General features: G+C 55.2%; 1 protein-coding gene across 2 annotated transcripts; it reads left to right on the forward strand.

Moving 5' to 3' along the window:
- The first annotated feature begins 2,222 nt into the window (after positions 1–2,222).
- Positions 2,223–15,968, forward strand: Lrp3 (LDL receptor related protein 3). Of its 2 annotated transcripts, XM_038340176.1 has the most exons (8): positions 2,223–2,339; positions 3,989–4,036; positions 10,648–10,786; positions 12,063–12,277; positions 12,578–13,694; positions 13,888–14,020; positions 14,207–14,588; positions 14,669–15,968. In XM_038340176.1, the coding sequence occupies exons 1-8, from the start codon at positions 2,267–2,269 to the stop codon at positions 14,764–14,766; spliced, it is 2,205 nt and encodes a 734-aa protein (XP_038196104.1). In that variant the 5' UTR covers positions 2,223–2,266; the 3' UTR covers positions 14,767–15,968. The 2 variants fall into 2 exon arrangements, with proteins under 2 accessions (XP_038196104.1, XP_038196102.1); XM_038340174.1 differs by having other exon boundaries at positions 2,224–2,339; positions 14,207–15,968.
- Positions 15,969–15,987: the final 19 nt, after the last annotated feature.

The following is a 15,987-nucleotide window of genomic DNA, read 5'->3' on the forward strand; positions in this document are numbered from 1 at the left end:
CCCAGCCCCTCACTGGCGGATTCTAGGCAAGCACTCTACCACTGAACTGTAGCCCCATAGCTCCATTAACCATTTAAAAACCACAAAATAGACTGTGTAGATGGATTCATATTGTCACACAGCCACCGTCACTGTCCATTTATAGACCTTGATTTTCCCAAACCGAAACACTGCCTCCAGTAAACAGGTTTTTTTCTTCCTCCAGCCACTACTCTGCTTTCAGTGTGTATGATTTCCACTACTCTAGGTTCCCCATTTGAGCGGAGTCATATACTGTCTGTCCTTTCGTGATTGATTTGTTTTACTTGCTCAAGGTTCAGCCATGAGGCACCTTAGGTCAGAATGTCCGTCTCTCTAAAGTCCCACCACACAGTTATGTGTGCCACATCCCATCTGCTCATTCGTCTGCCAAAGGATACTTGGGTTACGTCCATGTTTTAGCTACTACTAATAACTCAGTTATCAGTAATGGTGTACAAGTCTTACTCAAGCCCCTCATTTAAACTCTTTTCAGTATGTACCCAGCAATGGAAATCCTGGGTTACACAGTAGTTTCATTAAGTCTTTTGAGGATCCACACCATACTATTTACTTTCAAAGGTGGTGCAGCATCTGACCTCAAACTTACAGAGATTCCCTTTGTCTCTTCCCAGATCACGGGATTGAAGAACGTGCAGAGCTGGCATGTGCCACCAAGTATTTTGCCTGCACATACCTATGTGTGCCATGCATGTACTTGGTGCCCAAGGAAGCCGGAGAAGGGTCTCAGATCCCCTGTGATTGAGTTGGGAACCAATGTGGGTGCTGGGAACCCAACTGCACTCATCTGGAAGTTCAACAAGAGCTCTTAACCAGTGTTAACCCTTTAACACTCCCTAAAGAAGTCTGTTTTGGAATAATTACAAAAGAACGGCAAGAACAAGAAAACACAGACAAACTCAAGCGTCTCCCCAAACGAGTACTTTCGGTTTCTGCACAGTGGGAGTGAATTTCAGCCTTCATAACGGATGGGTGATGAACGCCCGTGAGAGCACGCACTCACACTCAGGAGCATGCGTGTGGGAGCCGAGGCTCACCTGGGCTGGGGGAGCCTCCTCGCCAAGGAGTCTCTGGGCACCTCCGTTTAGTATCAGTTATAAAGGACAGCTGATCTCGACTGAGCCTAACTCCTCGTTTCTTCTCTCAAGCCCATTCTCGCTTTTGCTTCCCCTGAATTCAACCCCTTGGTTTACAGGTCGTCTCCAAAGGACAGGTCCACACTTGGAAAGCATGCATCACCGCAGTTCCCTAGAAGATGAGGGGTTACTGAGCCGGTCAGGGACAAAGATGGGTTTCCAGAGACCTCTCAGAATTCTCACTAATGTTCCTTTATAGGCCTCACTTTTCAAAAGTGAGTCACTTTAGGGTCAGGATGAGGTAAATGAGGAGGGCAGACCACCTAGGAATGTATTACATTAGGATGAAGTCAGGCCTCAGCTCTGCCCCTCCGGTCCCCATGCATTGTCCTGGTCCCTCAGCCGCCCTTTCAGTGCCACCCCACCTCTCTTGACCCTCTGTCTCCCTCTCTCCCCAGCACAGTAGCCAGGGGTCCTGGCTTCGGGAGAGAAAACAGATCTTGGGATCAAGAGGCCAGGCGAGCGCTGCCCAGGACTCCAGGCGCAGTGCCAGCCCTAATCTCAGGGTCCAGGGTCCGGAGCTAGAGGGGCCCCGCCAGAGCCGCGTGCGTGGAGCTGTCCAGCACCCCGAGGCGGGGCGTGTGCCCCCCGGCCCGCCCCAGCCGCCTCCGCCCGCCCTGTCAGCGCCACTGCGGCTCGGCGGGCGCGTCACGTGGCTGGCGCGGCGCGGCCTCCCGGCTCCAGGCTCAAGCGAGGGGCCGGGCGGGAGGACAGACGCGGACCCACCGACGCACCCTCGGTGGCACCGTGCGGGCGGCGCAGCGAGGGGCGACCCGGGGACCCGACGGGCAGGGCGCGCCGGGGCATGGGCGTGCCGGGGGTGTCGGTGCACAGGCCGGGCTGGGCGAGCCGGCCGGGGCTTGGGGACAGCGGCGGCCGAGGGTCCTCCCTGGCGACCGCCGCTGAGCCCCCGCGGGGCCCGTGACGCCGCGGCCGATGTGGCCCCGAGCGTTGCGGGCCTGCACCGCCGCCGCACAAAGACGCCGCCGCAGCCGCCGCCCGCAGCCGGGTCGCAGTCGCCGAGCCAGCCCTAGCCCCAGGCGGAGCCCGGGCCGCAGGGCAGCGGGAGCCCGCGCGCGGCTCGCCCCGGCATGGAGAAGCGCGCGGCCGCGGGGCCGGAGGGGGCGCCGGGCGCCAGGGCGCCGCTCGCAGTCGTCTGCCTGGGTGAGTGGGCCGCGCGGGGTCGGACAGGGGAGGGCTTGGAGCCCGCACCGCGATGGTTCCCGTGCCCAGGCTGCGGAGCCCCCTTGGGCTACCGAGGAGGGGGACTCCCACAAAGCAGCACTCCAGACCCGGAGCTGGGGGTGCGGTGGGAGAGCCAGAACGCCGGCCTTGGGTTCCTGGGGGAGGCTGGGGTTTGCCTGTCGCCTTCAGACCGCCCGCCTGAGCTGCGGCCTCCAAAGCTGCGGACAAAGGCCTGGACTGCTGCTCCCTGAAGAAGAAACCGTTTCCTGCTTGGAGTCAGGGCAGGCCTGGGAGCTAGCCAAAGATGGGGACTCTGCATGGGGGTTGAGGGTTTGGGGGAGGCAGATGTGAGAACTCATTTTCCCATTGTGTCTTCCTGGACCCAGATGGCCCTGGGTCTGTTCAGCCCTGATGGGGGTGGGAGTCTGTTCTGGGGAGGGCTAAGAACCTGCCTGGACTGGTTAGAAGGCTCCTTTCCTGACCAGGAAATTTTTCTGTCCACTTTCCTGGGGCCCACTGCAGGGGAGGGAAGGAAAGAGTTAAATCCTCTACCCACATGGCTCTTTATTTACCTTGATGAAGGAGGGAGGCCCTGAAGAACTGGGGTCATTAGGGGACACCCGGTGATGTCACCCTTGCGATCCCAGGAACCTGACAGCCTCCCTAAAGCCACTGACATGTTAAGCTGGGGTGGAGGAGGAAAGCTTGCTTGTTTTAAGTTGTAACTCTCTTCTAGCCCCCAAGAATAGAGAAGGAGTGAGTGTTGGGGGGGAGGGGCTACTGCATACATAGGCCCTGTGAGGTAATCGAAGAAGTGGCATATGCCCAATGTGCCTGGTTCCCATGCTGTGGGTGGTCATGGCATCTGGGTCCCTGCTGTGTGTTTCCCAGGTGGGCAGGGCAGAGGTAAGGTCCTCCTGGCTCAGGGGGTGTCCATGTCTGGGCCTAGAAGATCCTGAATTCCCTGGGGTGGGGATGGGGTGAATACCCCATTTTTTCACCAAATGGAGAATGACTGCTCCAGAGATGAAGGCCTCATCCAGGGAGGGAGTACCCTAATCCATAGGAAGTTAGAGGTGCTTCTCACTTGGCCTAGACTCTCTGTCTCCGTCTGGAGCCCTTGAAGCAAAACATTAGATCGAAGCTAAGGATACTCTGTGGAGGTGGACATGTACTGTGGCGGTAGCAGGAGAACCTTGCCTTTAGGACAGTGGGGTACAGGGAAGAGGATGGTATCATCACCCCAAATGTCCATCAAGGGAGGAAGCCCTTCGAGGTGGTAGGAATCCTTTTGAAAGGCGAAGGTCTTGGGAGTGAGTCTGTGTGACCGGTAGCCTCAAGCCTGACAGAAACCCAGCTAATTCTGAGGAGTGTCATGAGGGGACGATCCAGTTGGGCTACCACACTGCTGTCTCAGGCTGTGGGTGTATGAGGGTCTTGAGACCCTCTGAGTTCCTAGCCTTTGCCTATCCCAGAAGGAAGAGGTGGCAGGGAGGTTCTCTGGCACAGTGAGGTAAAGGGGGCCTTGACTTCAACTGTATTGTCTGGTGTTCACTGCTAGCCCAGACATGTGCTCTGGACCCCAAGAGCTACTGTCCTGTACTGACACCTCTTTGTGTCTTCCACAGTGAATCTCTTTTTTACTGGGAGGCTCAGCAGTGCAGTCCCTGCCTTAGGTGAGTAAGCCCCTTTCTCCTGCCTGCCCGGGGTTAGCGACCTCTAAGGATGGGCCTTCAGTCTTGGCTGTACCCCGTGGCCATCAGGCCTCTGGTTGGGCAAACCTTCCCTTCTGCACCTTTACAACATCACAAAGGAGCTGTTGGTGGCAAGTGAATTTAAGTTTAGTGAGCCTTCATTTCTTTGCTAAAATAGGTGAAATGCCAGACTACCCCAAACCTGGCCTAATGGGTCCATTGAAGCAACGGCCCAGGATGTTCACGAAGGGGCCGGGTGCTCTGTGACTTGGTACCACTGTTGACATCCACAGCCCTGTCCATTTGATAGATGTGCCTCTGTGGGCTGTGGCATTCCTGAGGGACACTGGATGCTTGTGTGTATTAAATAATGCCTAGGGTTTACTTCTAGAGGTAAAATTAATGTTGCCACAGAGGCCAGTACCACTGAGGAAAAAAAATCAGACCTTTAAAACTATTTTGGAAGCACAGGCCTATAATTCCAGCTACTCCGGAGACTGGAGCAGAAGATTGAAGTTAAGACCTGCCTAGGTTACAGAGTAAGTTCAAGGAAAGTCTGGCTAACTTTATGAGACTCTGTCTAAAACTTTTTCTTTTAAAGGGCTGGAGATGTAGCTCAGTAGTAGAGCACTTGCCTAGAATCCACCAATGAGGAGCAGGGGCGTGGCTCAGTGGGTGCACTTGCCTAGAATCCACCAATGAGGAGCAGGGGCGTGGCTCAGTGGTGGAGCCCTGCCTAGCCAGGGCTTCAAGCTGGGGGTTCAAGGGTTGGCCAGGCTGACTCAGGATGAGGGGAACCACAGCTTTCATCGAGGTTTCCAGGAGAAAGGCAAGGCAATCAGGCAAACAGCTTGACAGCTCACAATGGCCTGTTTGAGTCGTTCTGGAGGCTAAATCCTCAGGCATCTCTGACTGGCAGGTATCTAGCCCTGGGATTCTTCATGGGAGAACAGTGTATGGACTTGTGTGGGAGGGTCAGGAGGATGGTGGATAAGAACAGCCCCAGATCTACAGCTCTGCATGTGAAAGGCTTGTTCCAGGCAACTCACAGCAGCAGAGAGGTTGACACATAAGGTGTGAGGAAGCAGCGAGAAGCCCTGTGGTGGCCTCCTGCCTGTCAGTGCTGCCTGGCCATCTGACGGCCAGCTTTGAGCTCTGAACTGGTGTCAAGAAAGGGAAGAGCAGCCACAGATGTGGCTGTTCTTCTCCTTGGCTGTGGAGAGGCCCCTGCTGTTTGGAGAATAAATAGCTCGGATAGTTGTAAGGCAGGTGACTGAGGGAGCCTGCTCTATCACTAATACATCATGAGCCTTGCTGTCTCTTGCTTCTTTAGTCAATGTATGGCCATCTTCAGCAAACCCTAAAATGGTGTATAGTTCCATGTGTAGTGTTGCATGCCTGTAATCCTAGCACTGGGGAGGCTGAGGCAGGAGGATTGCAAGTTCCAGGTCAGTCTGGGCTACATAAAGAGACCCTGCCTCAAAAGTAAGCCAGAGCTTCCAAAGGCTAAATAATTAGCAGAAGTACATTGTGGTCAGTAAGGATGTGTGACCCCAAGTCTGGGGGACCTAGAGCTTGTGTTGTCTCTTGCACCACACGGTGAAGCAGGAGCTACGTGGGGTTTCTGGTTTTAGTCTACCACTGAGTCCACTGAGACTCAAGGTGCATAGATCTAGCTGGAGCTGATCACAAGGATTATGGGAGGTGGGCAGAGGCATGGTAGAGATATTCACGGAGTCCAGTTTCTCTGCTTGTCTGGAAGACTGGGCTTCTGCCCCCGCCCCATCCTCTCTGTACCCCAACTCTGTGTTTTTCTGCAGCTGGGCCTCCTCTGCTGACCCAGGCTGGCCCAGGGCCCTGTCTTAGTCAGCACCGACCAACCCCGCCCCGCCTGATGTACTGACCACAAAGGACAGCCCAGTTTCACATCCCGATTCCAGGAAAGAGTTGGGTCCCGTGTCTGTGGCCAGGGTACAGTGCAGGAAGTGGGCTGAGAGAACACTGATATCTTGCAAGCATGAGCCCCAGACCAGCCCTTCTGCTGCTGGTGGGTGGGTGGCCATTGTTGTCCCAGATGTGTCCCCAGGTTTGCAGAGCAATGCTCGAGCGACAAGGCTTACTCATTGTGCACTGGAGAGAACGACCCAGGTCCTCATGTTTGGCCTTCCTAGCAGACTATGGTCACTCACCAGCAGGGATGGTCGTTCACCCATTGCTGCCTGTGTGTGGTACTCCTGATGTTGGGAGCTGAATGTGCAGCTTGCATGGCAGTGGCAGGTATTAGGGTGGGTCCCAGTGTCCCTGGATCCAGCTCTGAGCCCTCTGGTATTGCTGACTAGCTTCTCCCCGGCCTACCTGACCTCTCCTAGCATGGACCTCATGGTTGTATTTCCAAATACTTTCTCTATGTTCCTACTGTCTCCTAGCCCTTTCTCTGCCTGCACCAGAGACATTCTGGTCCCTCAGTCCATCCCTTGCTCCTCCTCTGTCAGGTCCTCCCTGGATCAAAAGACCTACCTCTCGAGTCCTGCATGCCCCACTCCCCTCTGTGATGCTAGGGTCGGCCTGGATAAGCTTCTACTGTCTTCTACTCAGATATGCACATGGCCATATGCCCGGGGGAGAGAGGAGCCGGGCTCCCTGCTGTCAGGTTACAACATGCGGGTTTTCCAGGTTGCCGATAGCCTCTGGAAATCAGATCTACAAGTCTGCATCAGGCCCTGCCGCTGTCCTCTCAGGGGGGTGTGACAATGGTTCCGACCCACAATTCATACCTTTCCTACACAATCACTGAGAGCTCAGACAGCCTTCTGTAAGGGCGAAGGCTAGTCTCCACTCTAAGCTCAGAGGGCCCTCCCTGACAGCCCAAACACTCCCAGGGATCTCTCCTATACTACTATCCCATGAACAGTTCGGTTTCTGCTCTGACAGTTATATACCCTGTCAAATCCTAACTTCCTACAAGACATTTCTTTAGACTCCTCTGCCCCACTGGTCTGTCCATCACATGACTGTCTGCCTCAAGACTGTCCCTTTCTTTTCTTTCTTTCTCTCTTTTCTTTTTTCTTTCTCTGTAGCTTTGGAGCCTGTCCTGGAACTTCTCTGTAGACCAGGCTGGCCTCGAACTCACAGAGATCCGCCTGCCTCTGCCTCCTGAGTGCTGGGATTAAAGGCGTGCGCCATCACCACCGGGTAACTGTCACTTTCTTGATTGTCTCCAACCACAGCAGCACGTAATGACTCTATTTCACAGACGCATAAGATGCATCCTCACATCCTCACACAGGGATTATATATGGCCATGGAGGTTTAGGCCTGGGCCCTCACGTTGTACATTGGGGTGGAAATGAAGTCCCTGTCTTGGAAAGCTGGGTTTTGGGGTGTGTTGACTAAGATAGACACATTTCCAAGCTTACTGCCAAGTGGTATCTAATCAAGGGCCCCTCGTGGTGCTTCTGGATCCCAGAGCACCCCCATTTCTCCCTCTTCATGTGAGATCCAAGTGGTAGTTGTAGAATCATGGTCCAGTACCCATGACACCCTCCAGAGATGAGGGAACAGTTAACAGCGATGCTCCATGGGGCTTACAGGATAGAGGGTTTGCAAAAAGACTGAGCTGGGCTGACGGTGGTTCAGTCATCTGGACAGACAAGCCACCCACCTAAACCCTGAATAAATGTAGGCACACAGGGACAAGTGTCCTGGATGAGGTAGGAAGAGAGTGAGATATCTACTTAGAACCTTGGTAGAGTCTTGGTAGGAGGAAGACATGCCCAAATCTCACTGGGCTCTGCCTGTCAGGAACCACTCACCTTGCATCTCATGAAAGAGAAATCCTCCAGGTCACATCAGGTAGACACCTAGGTCTCTTAGGATTCTCCAGGTAGTGGCTTTATTTATTCACAAGAGCCAGGCTCAGGCTGGGGGTACCTTGCAGATTCTCTTGAGACCCTATTCCTCTAGCTTTGTCTCCTGGGCTGGGAGTCGAGTGCACCAGCTGTTTCCTTGGTGAAGCACCTGAAATTGGGGAGGCTGCATCCTAGGGCCACATGTGAGCATCAGGAACAGAGGAACTGGCAAATACCTCAGTGAGCTGGGACCTTTAATGCTATAAAGGATGAAGCTCTGAGGATGGCCATTCCCACAAAGCACAAAGGTGGCCTTTCCATCCCTCCCTATGTTTCCCCTTCCCCTTTCTTTCTGTCTCTTTCTCCTTCCCATCTTCCCCGCTCAAATCCATTTTCTTTCTTTCCTTCCTTCCTTCCTTCCTTCCTTCTTTTCTTCTTTTCTCTCTGTCCTTTCCTTCTTTCTTTTTTTTCTCAGGATCTCATGTAGCTCATGCCAGCCTAGAACTCACTATGTAGCCCAGGCTGGCCTCAAACTCCATCTCCTGTGTGCTAGTGTTACAGTTGTATGCTACCACGCCTTGTTCAAAGATGGCATTTCTGACTCAGCTCTTTGATGTTCTTGTGAGTAGATTGGATAACCAAGACCCCCATGGTCCTGGCTGGCAGAGTGGGTGTGATCCCTTAGAACGCTCAGAAGGCACTAGACTGACCCTGCGGGGCACCCACTGTATGTCAGACACTGTGTTGGCCCCTGGGTACCAGGCCAGAGTGTCCCAGCCTGCCCTCCTATGGGGGGTTGATGTCAAACAAATTATGTAGCAATAGGTAAGTCATTATGGTGACAGAAGCCAAGAAGGAAAGGAGGGGCAAAGGATAGAGGCTGGCTCCCCTGGAGGTGACATGGTGAGGGCTTCTTTACAAAGGGGTCCCACAGAGCTGAAGCTGAGGGAAGTAAAGAGTTAGTGGGCTAGGAGAGTGGGGAACAGCCTTCCTTTCCATGGGGGGAGCTCTTGGGGGCGAGGGAAGCAAGGATGCAGGAGGAAGTTTGGTAGACAGACGACTGTGTCATCTCCCTGAGAGACTGGGATGCAGAGGATTGGAGTAGGGTCCTCCTGCAGCAGCCACCCAGCCCGAAGCCACAGCTGGAGAGAGTCCAGCTTCAGAGGCACCGTCACAGGTGCCTGTGGTGCGAGGATGAGAACGTAGACTCGGAGAAAAGGTTTATGGTTTGCTTCCTGAGCCTTGCTCTTCCATCTGTAAAGTATGCCTAGCCTTTGTGACAGGTTGGATTAGATAAATGTTAGGATTGTAGCCACGTGTCAGGGTACCCTGCCTGGCCCTGAGAGAGCCCAGACAGCAGGGCAGGTGTGGTGTCTCTCACTCATGCTGGCTAATGATCGCTTTATCTTCATCCCTCATGTGGCATACTGTTGGTGCCCCATAAATGCTTGTGAACTCAGTCCTGCGGTGAGAGGCTGAGCCCAGCAGAGGCCAAAGCGAATCCTGACTCTGCCACTAGCTGACTGTGTGCCCGGAGTCATTTGCGTTCTCTGAGCCTCAGTTCCTTATCTGGTTAGAATATCTACCTCCAGTGTCTTTTCACATATATTGAGATAAAATCCCAAATTTTAAATTTTTTTTAAAAAAAGGATTCATGTTTACATATGTGTATAATGTGTGTGTTGGAGGACATGTTGTACACACATGTGCAGGAGGCTAGATGAGGGCATTGGATCCCCTTGAGCTGGAGTTACAGGTAGCTGTGAGTTGCCCACTGTGGGTATTGGGAGCAAAACGTTGGTCCTACACAAGAGAAGCAAGTGCTTTTAAACACTGAGCCATCTCTCCAGCCCCTAAACCCCAGTTTCATACAAGATGTACTGAGACCCAGACTACACCGTCAGCCAGGTCTGGACATTGCCATCTTCCTTCTTGTTACCAGGATTCTGTATACATTTTGTGTGTTTTCACCTTCAACCTGTGAGATTCACAGGGAAGGTTTTCAGATTTGCTTATTCAGCATGCCTGTTACTTTTGCTTGGTGCATAGTAGGTGTCCAGTAAATATGTATCAGAGGGCACAGCCCTTCTTTTCCTGGTCTGTGGTTTTCTTTAATATTTATCTATTTAATTTTATGTGCACATGTGTGTTCCCGAGCATATGTTTGTACACTGTATGCATGCAGGAGCCCATGGAGGTCAGAACAGGGCACTGAATCCCCTGGAACTGGAGTTATCGATGGTTCTGAGCAGTCATGTGGGTGCTAAGAATTGAACCTGGGTCCTCTGCAAGAGCAGAATATGTTCTTAACTGCCTACCACTCTCTCCAGCTCCCCTGGGGCTGTGATCCACATGGATATGCAGGGACTCTAGTGTGTAGGCCTATATGCAGAGGGTCCACTTGTAAGATCTCCACCTAGCTGAAGTCTTGAGGCCTCACAATGCATGTGTTGGATGCCAAGGGGAATTAAAAATGTCTTGCTCTTAGCACTACTTAGATGGGGGAAGAACTGAACACACAGGATCAAGACTCCAATATACTGCAGGGATGGGGCTATACTGCCTCGAGTCTGGAGGGTCCCTCCTTGAACCCCACCCACACACGACTTCCATGAAGACTTGAACTGTAGACCGGCTGGCCTTAGTGGAAGCTCATGTTCAAGCCATGAGCAGGGACACCACCCCACAAAACCTGCTTTCCACCCCAAAGGTGAGAGGACATTCCTCGGCCTTCTCTCCCAACAGCCGCCTGCAGTGGGAAACTGGAACAGCACACTGAACGTCGTGGGGTCATCTACAGCCCAGCCTGGCCCCTCAACTACCCACCGGGCACCAACTGCAGCTGGTACATTCAGGGTGACCGTGGTGACATGATCACCATCAGGTAAGGAGAGCTTCTGTGCGTTTGTGTGTGTATGCCTAGCAGGTGTGGAGGGCACATGGGTGTGGGACAGGTGTGATGTACACAAGCACAGGTCTTAGCAGTCATGACAAGTGTGTGTGTGTGTGTGTGAGAGAGAGAGAGAGAGAGAGAGAGAGAGAGAGAGAGAGAGAGAGAGAGAGAGAGAGAGAGAGAGAGGGGCACGTGTATGTTTAGGTGTATAGACACATTTAGAAACAGGAATCTGAGAGATCTGCATGGCCACAGTTGTAAGCTGTAAGCATGTGTGTGCTTGTGAGTGTATGATCATTTAATTGACCACATTCTTGGCTAGGTGCTCTGAGCTTGGTCACTTCCTCTACTGAGTCTTTTCTTTTTAGTCCCCAAAAGTGAGCCTTAGGAGCTGGTGGGGGGTGGGGGCACGGACTAGCTGCTTAAGGTGGCAACGGTGTCTGTTTCTGCCCTGAGGAGTGACCTGAGGCCAGGCTGGCATGGAACCCAGGTCAGGGTTTCTTCAGGGAGCTCAGGTAGTCTCTCAGGGAAGGGAGCTGTGGGTAGAGTAGAGGTAGACAGGAGAAGGTTCTAGAGAGTGTCACAGAAGAGCTAGAAACCCGGACCTAGGGTGATCATGGGCACATTTGGCTGGGGGCAGGGTCACCATGGCTTCTGTCTGCCATACTTCTAAACTCCAGAAGCCGGCCCACCGTCCAGGTGTAATTTCTCCATAGATCTGAAGGACAGGAATGGGATGGGCATGAGCAGAGGCTCTTCTTGGTTTCTGAGCCCATTTTGCTCAGCTCTGGTGCCAGTGTTTCGCCTGGGCAGCTTGTAGTCGGTCACCCAGTGGTAGCACTGGGTGACTCGTAGGCAGAGCCCTGGGAATTTGCACTGTTCAGTTGAGTCAGGATGAGAGGGCTCTCTGAGCCCTTGATCACCACCACCCTGAAGGGGAACGTGTCAGAGCTGCTGGCACTTCACACTCAGTTTTGCCCTGGGGATGTTGCGTGTGTGCTCCTGGGGCAGAGAGCTGGAAGGGAGCTGGACTGATGGATGCAGCCCATGAATGTCATGATTCCTCACAGAGCTGCTTTTGGACCCTGGGGTAGGGGCAGAGTTGACCCTGAGGGGCCCAGAGCACAGAGCCAGGCAATTTGAGATATACAAGGAGGGCCACTGGGTGGGACAGAGCTAGCTAGCTGCCTTTGCCATTGCTGGTCAGTCCTGAGCCAGGAGGCCCCTGTCCAGCTACCCATCCCTCTGATCCTCTCGGCCCCCGCAGTTTCCGCAACTTTGATGTGGAGGAATCTCACCAGTGCTCCCTGGACTGGCTGCTGCTGGGCCCAGCAGCTCCACCTCGCCAGGAGGCCTTTCGCCTCTGTGGCTCAGCCATCCCGCCCGCCTTCATCTCTGCCCGTGACCATGTCTGGATCTTCTTCCACTCAGACGCCTCCAGCTCCGGCCAGGCCCAGGGCTTCCGCCTCTCCTATATCCGAGGTGATGCAACAAGCTTTTCCTCTGGCCCCAGTTTTCTGCAGAGGCTCCCCTTACCAGCCCTGCTAATTCTAGGGTGGGAGTGGGACTGATGTCTGGGTCGGCTCCACTTTGCTGGACATGAACCCCAGCCTAAGCCCAGCCCTGATACTGAATCTAGCCTTCCATCCATGAGTCTGCCCCATAGGTGGCCCTACTTCTTGGTACAGAGGCTCAGTTGGGACTGAACCCATTTGCCTGCTCCCAGCCTCCAGCCTGGTGCTGGGAAGGAGGCGGCTCATCCTGTCACCTCTTCGCCTCCAGGGAAACTGGGCCAGACATCCTGCCAGACAGACGAGTTCCGCTGTGACAATGGCAAGTGCCTGCCCGGTCCTTGGCAGTGCAACATGTTGGACGAGTGTGGGGACGGCTCGGACGAGGGTAACTGCTCAGCACCTGCCTCAGAGCCACCAGGCAGCTTGTGCCCCGGGGGGACCTTCCCGTGCAGCGGAGCCCGCTCCACACGCTGCCTTCCGGTGGAGAGGCGCTGTGACGGCACACAGGACTGCGGCGATGGCTCTGATGAGGCTGGCTGCCCCGACCTAGCATGTGGCCGGCGGCTGGGCAGCTTCTATGGTTCCTTCGCCTCCCCAGACCTGTTTGGTGCTGCCCGTGGGCCTTCGGACCTTCACTGCACGTGGCTGGTGGACACCCAGGACCCTCGGCGTGTGCTTCTGCAGCTGGAGCTACGGCTGGGCTACGATGACTACGTCCAAGTGTATGAAGGCCTGGGCGAGCGTGGCGATCGTCTGCTGCAGACGTTGTCCTACCGCAGCAACCACCGGCCCGTGAGCCTCGAGGCAGCACAGGGCCGCCTCACCGTGGCCTACCATGCTCGTGCCCGCAGTGCTGGTCACGGCTTTAATGCCACATACCAGGTGAAGGGCTACTGCCTTCCGTGGGAGCAGCCATGTGGGGGCAGCAGCGAGGGAGATGACAGCAGCACCGGGGAGCAGGGCTGCTTCTCAGAGCCACAGCGCTGCGACGGCTGGTGGCACTGTGCCAGTGGCCGGGATGAGCAGGGCTGCCCCGCATGCCCTCCGGACCAGTATCCCTGCGAGGGTGGCAGCGGCCTGTGCTATGCGCCCGCCGATCGTTGCAACAACCAGAAAAGCTGCCCCGATGGCGCCGATGAGAAGAACTGCTTTTCCTGCCAGCCGGGCACCTTCCACTGTGGTACCAACCTGTGTATCTTTGAGACGTGGCGCTGTGATGGCCAGGAGGACTGCCAGGATGGCAGCGACGAGCATGGCTGTCTGGCCGCCGTGCCCCGCAAGGTCATCACCGCTGCTCTCATTGGCAGCCTGGTGTGTGGACTGCTGCTTGTCATCGCCCTAGGCTGTGCCTTCAAACTCTACTCCCTGCGCACGCAGGAGTACAGGTGGGCACCACGTGTACAGGTGGTCCAGAGCCCCAGTTCCTCCATCTCTTCTGAGCTATGGGTTTGGGTCATTCCAATACAGGAGGACTGTTCCTGTGTGTACATGCAGGGGCCCAGATGAAAGGGTGGGGTCCTTAAATCCTGCTGTTAAGGCAGGTCTCTATCATACTTCCCTTCTGCCCGTTGCTTCCAGGGCCTTTGAGACCCAAATGACACGGTTAGAGGCAGAGTTTGTGCGGCGGGAGGCCCCCCCATCCTACGGCCAGCTCATCGCGCAGGGCCTCATCCCACCCGTGGAGGATTTTCCCGTCTACAGTGCATCCCAGGTAAGCCTCCATGGGTATGAGATCCCTGCCAGGGCCTGAGAGCTCCCAAGACCAGGAGGCCTAGGGGCCAGCTAGGGCTAGAATATCTGGAGGGGAAAGGTGGAGGAAGCTCAGATTAGTCTCTGGTCTGGAAGGGGGTTGTTCCTGAATGGCCTGGCCCTACCTTAGCTGCTGCCCCACCCCCAGGCTTCAGTGCTACAGAACCTTCGCACAGCCATGCGACGACAGATGCGTAGGCATGCCTCCCGCAGGGGGCCATCCCGCCGCAGGCTCGGCCGCCTCTGGAACAGGCTCTTCCACCGCCCACGGGCACCTCGAGGCCAGATCCCGTTGCTGACGGCTGCGCGGACCTCACAGACCGTGCTGGGTGACGGGCTCCTCCAGTCGGCACCAGGGGCTGCCCCAGATCCCCCAGCACCTCACACAGACACAAGCAGCTCCAGGGAAGCTGGAGATGGGCCTCCCAGTGGCCCTGGCCATGTACCAGAAGTGGGGCCTTCAGTGCCACCCCCACCCTTGAACCCGCGAGACCCAGAGTACAGGCCAGAGGACAAGGAGAGAAAAGCCTGTGAGGACCCTCCGGAAGAAAGCCCAGCCCCTGTGGACACACCTCCAGAGCCCTGCTTGACCCAAGATCTCTACCCCCAGACTCCCACTGCCAGCAGCACGCAAGATCCCCACTCGCCAGAGTCATCGGGGGTCTGCAGAAGCCCCCCGCCACCCTGCTCCCCAATATTGGAGGCTAGTGACGACGAGGCCCTGCTGGTCTGCTGACCCATTGGACATGCTGGTGACTGCCACAGCCCCGCTTTGTAACCAGGGAATACACAGTCATTTCTACCCTGCCTCTGCATTATTTCTTATAAACAGAGACCCACCTAGCAGTTCTGGTGGAAGGCCTGGGCGCCCAGCCAGTGGGCTACCTCTGCAAGCCTATGGCCCTGATGGGTATCGCTGGCAGGGGCTTAGGGGCCCATTAGTTGGCCTGGGAAGGGGGGTGGAGTGATAAGACCACCTTGGAGGCGGGCAAGAGCCCAGCCCCTTGGAGTCGCACGTCACATTGTTCTCTGCAACTCTAACCTGGGGATTCATTTCCAGAAAAGCAGAGAAGCCAGAACCAGGCTTTCTGCAATATTTTCTGTGGCTTCTCGGTTCATTCAGCCGGCAGCGGCACCAGCTGCCCATCCCAGAACTCTGCCAGAAGCTGTGGTTGAGGCCTGAGAAGGTCATGGGGGGGTGTTGGACCTCATTCATGGTGAGTGCACAGGGCCCTTGGGGGAGACTCGTAGCTTCTGTCCCATCCTCATGCCTGGGCCCGGCTAGGCTGGGGCACTCTGCCCACTGGCTGCTGGGTCAGTCCCTATGCATGATGGTGAGACTGGAAATAGGAGCGAGGACGACCATGAGAGAAGCCATTCTGTGCTTTCTCAGGATAGGGAAGTCAAAGCACTGAGTGACAGTGGTAACGTCCATCCCGTCCTGCCTCAGCCTCCCCACCTGAAGCAAGAGCGCTGTTGTGCTATCAGAAGTGGCAGCATTCGCTCTGGTGATTTACGGGATAGGGCAGTCACAGCTGGGGACGTCTGGGTTCTCCTGGAGGGTCATAGATGGAGCCTCACTGTCTCCTATGGGCCCCATGGAGTCAGCCTCAAGTTCCAGCAGCATAACCCACCAGAAACCTCCTCCACAGCACCTTCCTAGCTAGCAGCTGATACACCATGCTGAGTCCCCATGGACTCCCCTCGCACACAGCAACAGCCAGCCCTGTTTATTCCCAGGCTTTTCAGGAGAAGCTAGCAGGGCAGTCTAAGGCAGGAAGCCTGACCCCAGTGGCCGGTCCCTTACAGCAGGCCTCTAAGGGTCGGGTCTCTTTTTTTTTTCCCAGAATTTTTTTTTGAAAACAAAACAAAACACAAAACCCTCCTTAATAAACAACATGTAAACAGAATCAGCTGTTTCAGTCTCTG

The sequence above is a fragment of the Arvicola amphibius genome, chromosome 8 (assembly GCF_903992535.2).
Source record: "Arvicola amphibius chromosome 8, mArvAmp1.2, whole genome shotgun sequence".
NCBI lineage: Eukaryota > Metazoa > Chordata > Mammalia > Rodentia > Cricetidae > Arvicola > Arvicola amphibius.

Excerpts from the sequence above, each read along its gene's own strand:
- Lrp3 (XM_038340174.1), top strand. The coding sequence starts at position 2,267 with ATGGAGAAGCGCGCGGCCGCGGGGCCGGAGGGGGCGCCGGGCGCCAGG. Across the intron at positions 10,787-12,062 it reads GGTGACATGATCACCATCAG|TTTCCGCAACTTTGATGTGG; the intron begins GTAAGGAGAGCT and ends CGGCCCCCGCAG. Across the intron at positions 14,021-14,206 it reads CCGTCTACAGTGCATCCCAG|GCTTCAGTGCTACAGAACCT; the intron begins GTAAGCCTCCAT and ends CCCCACCCCCAG.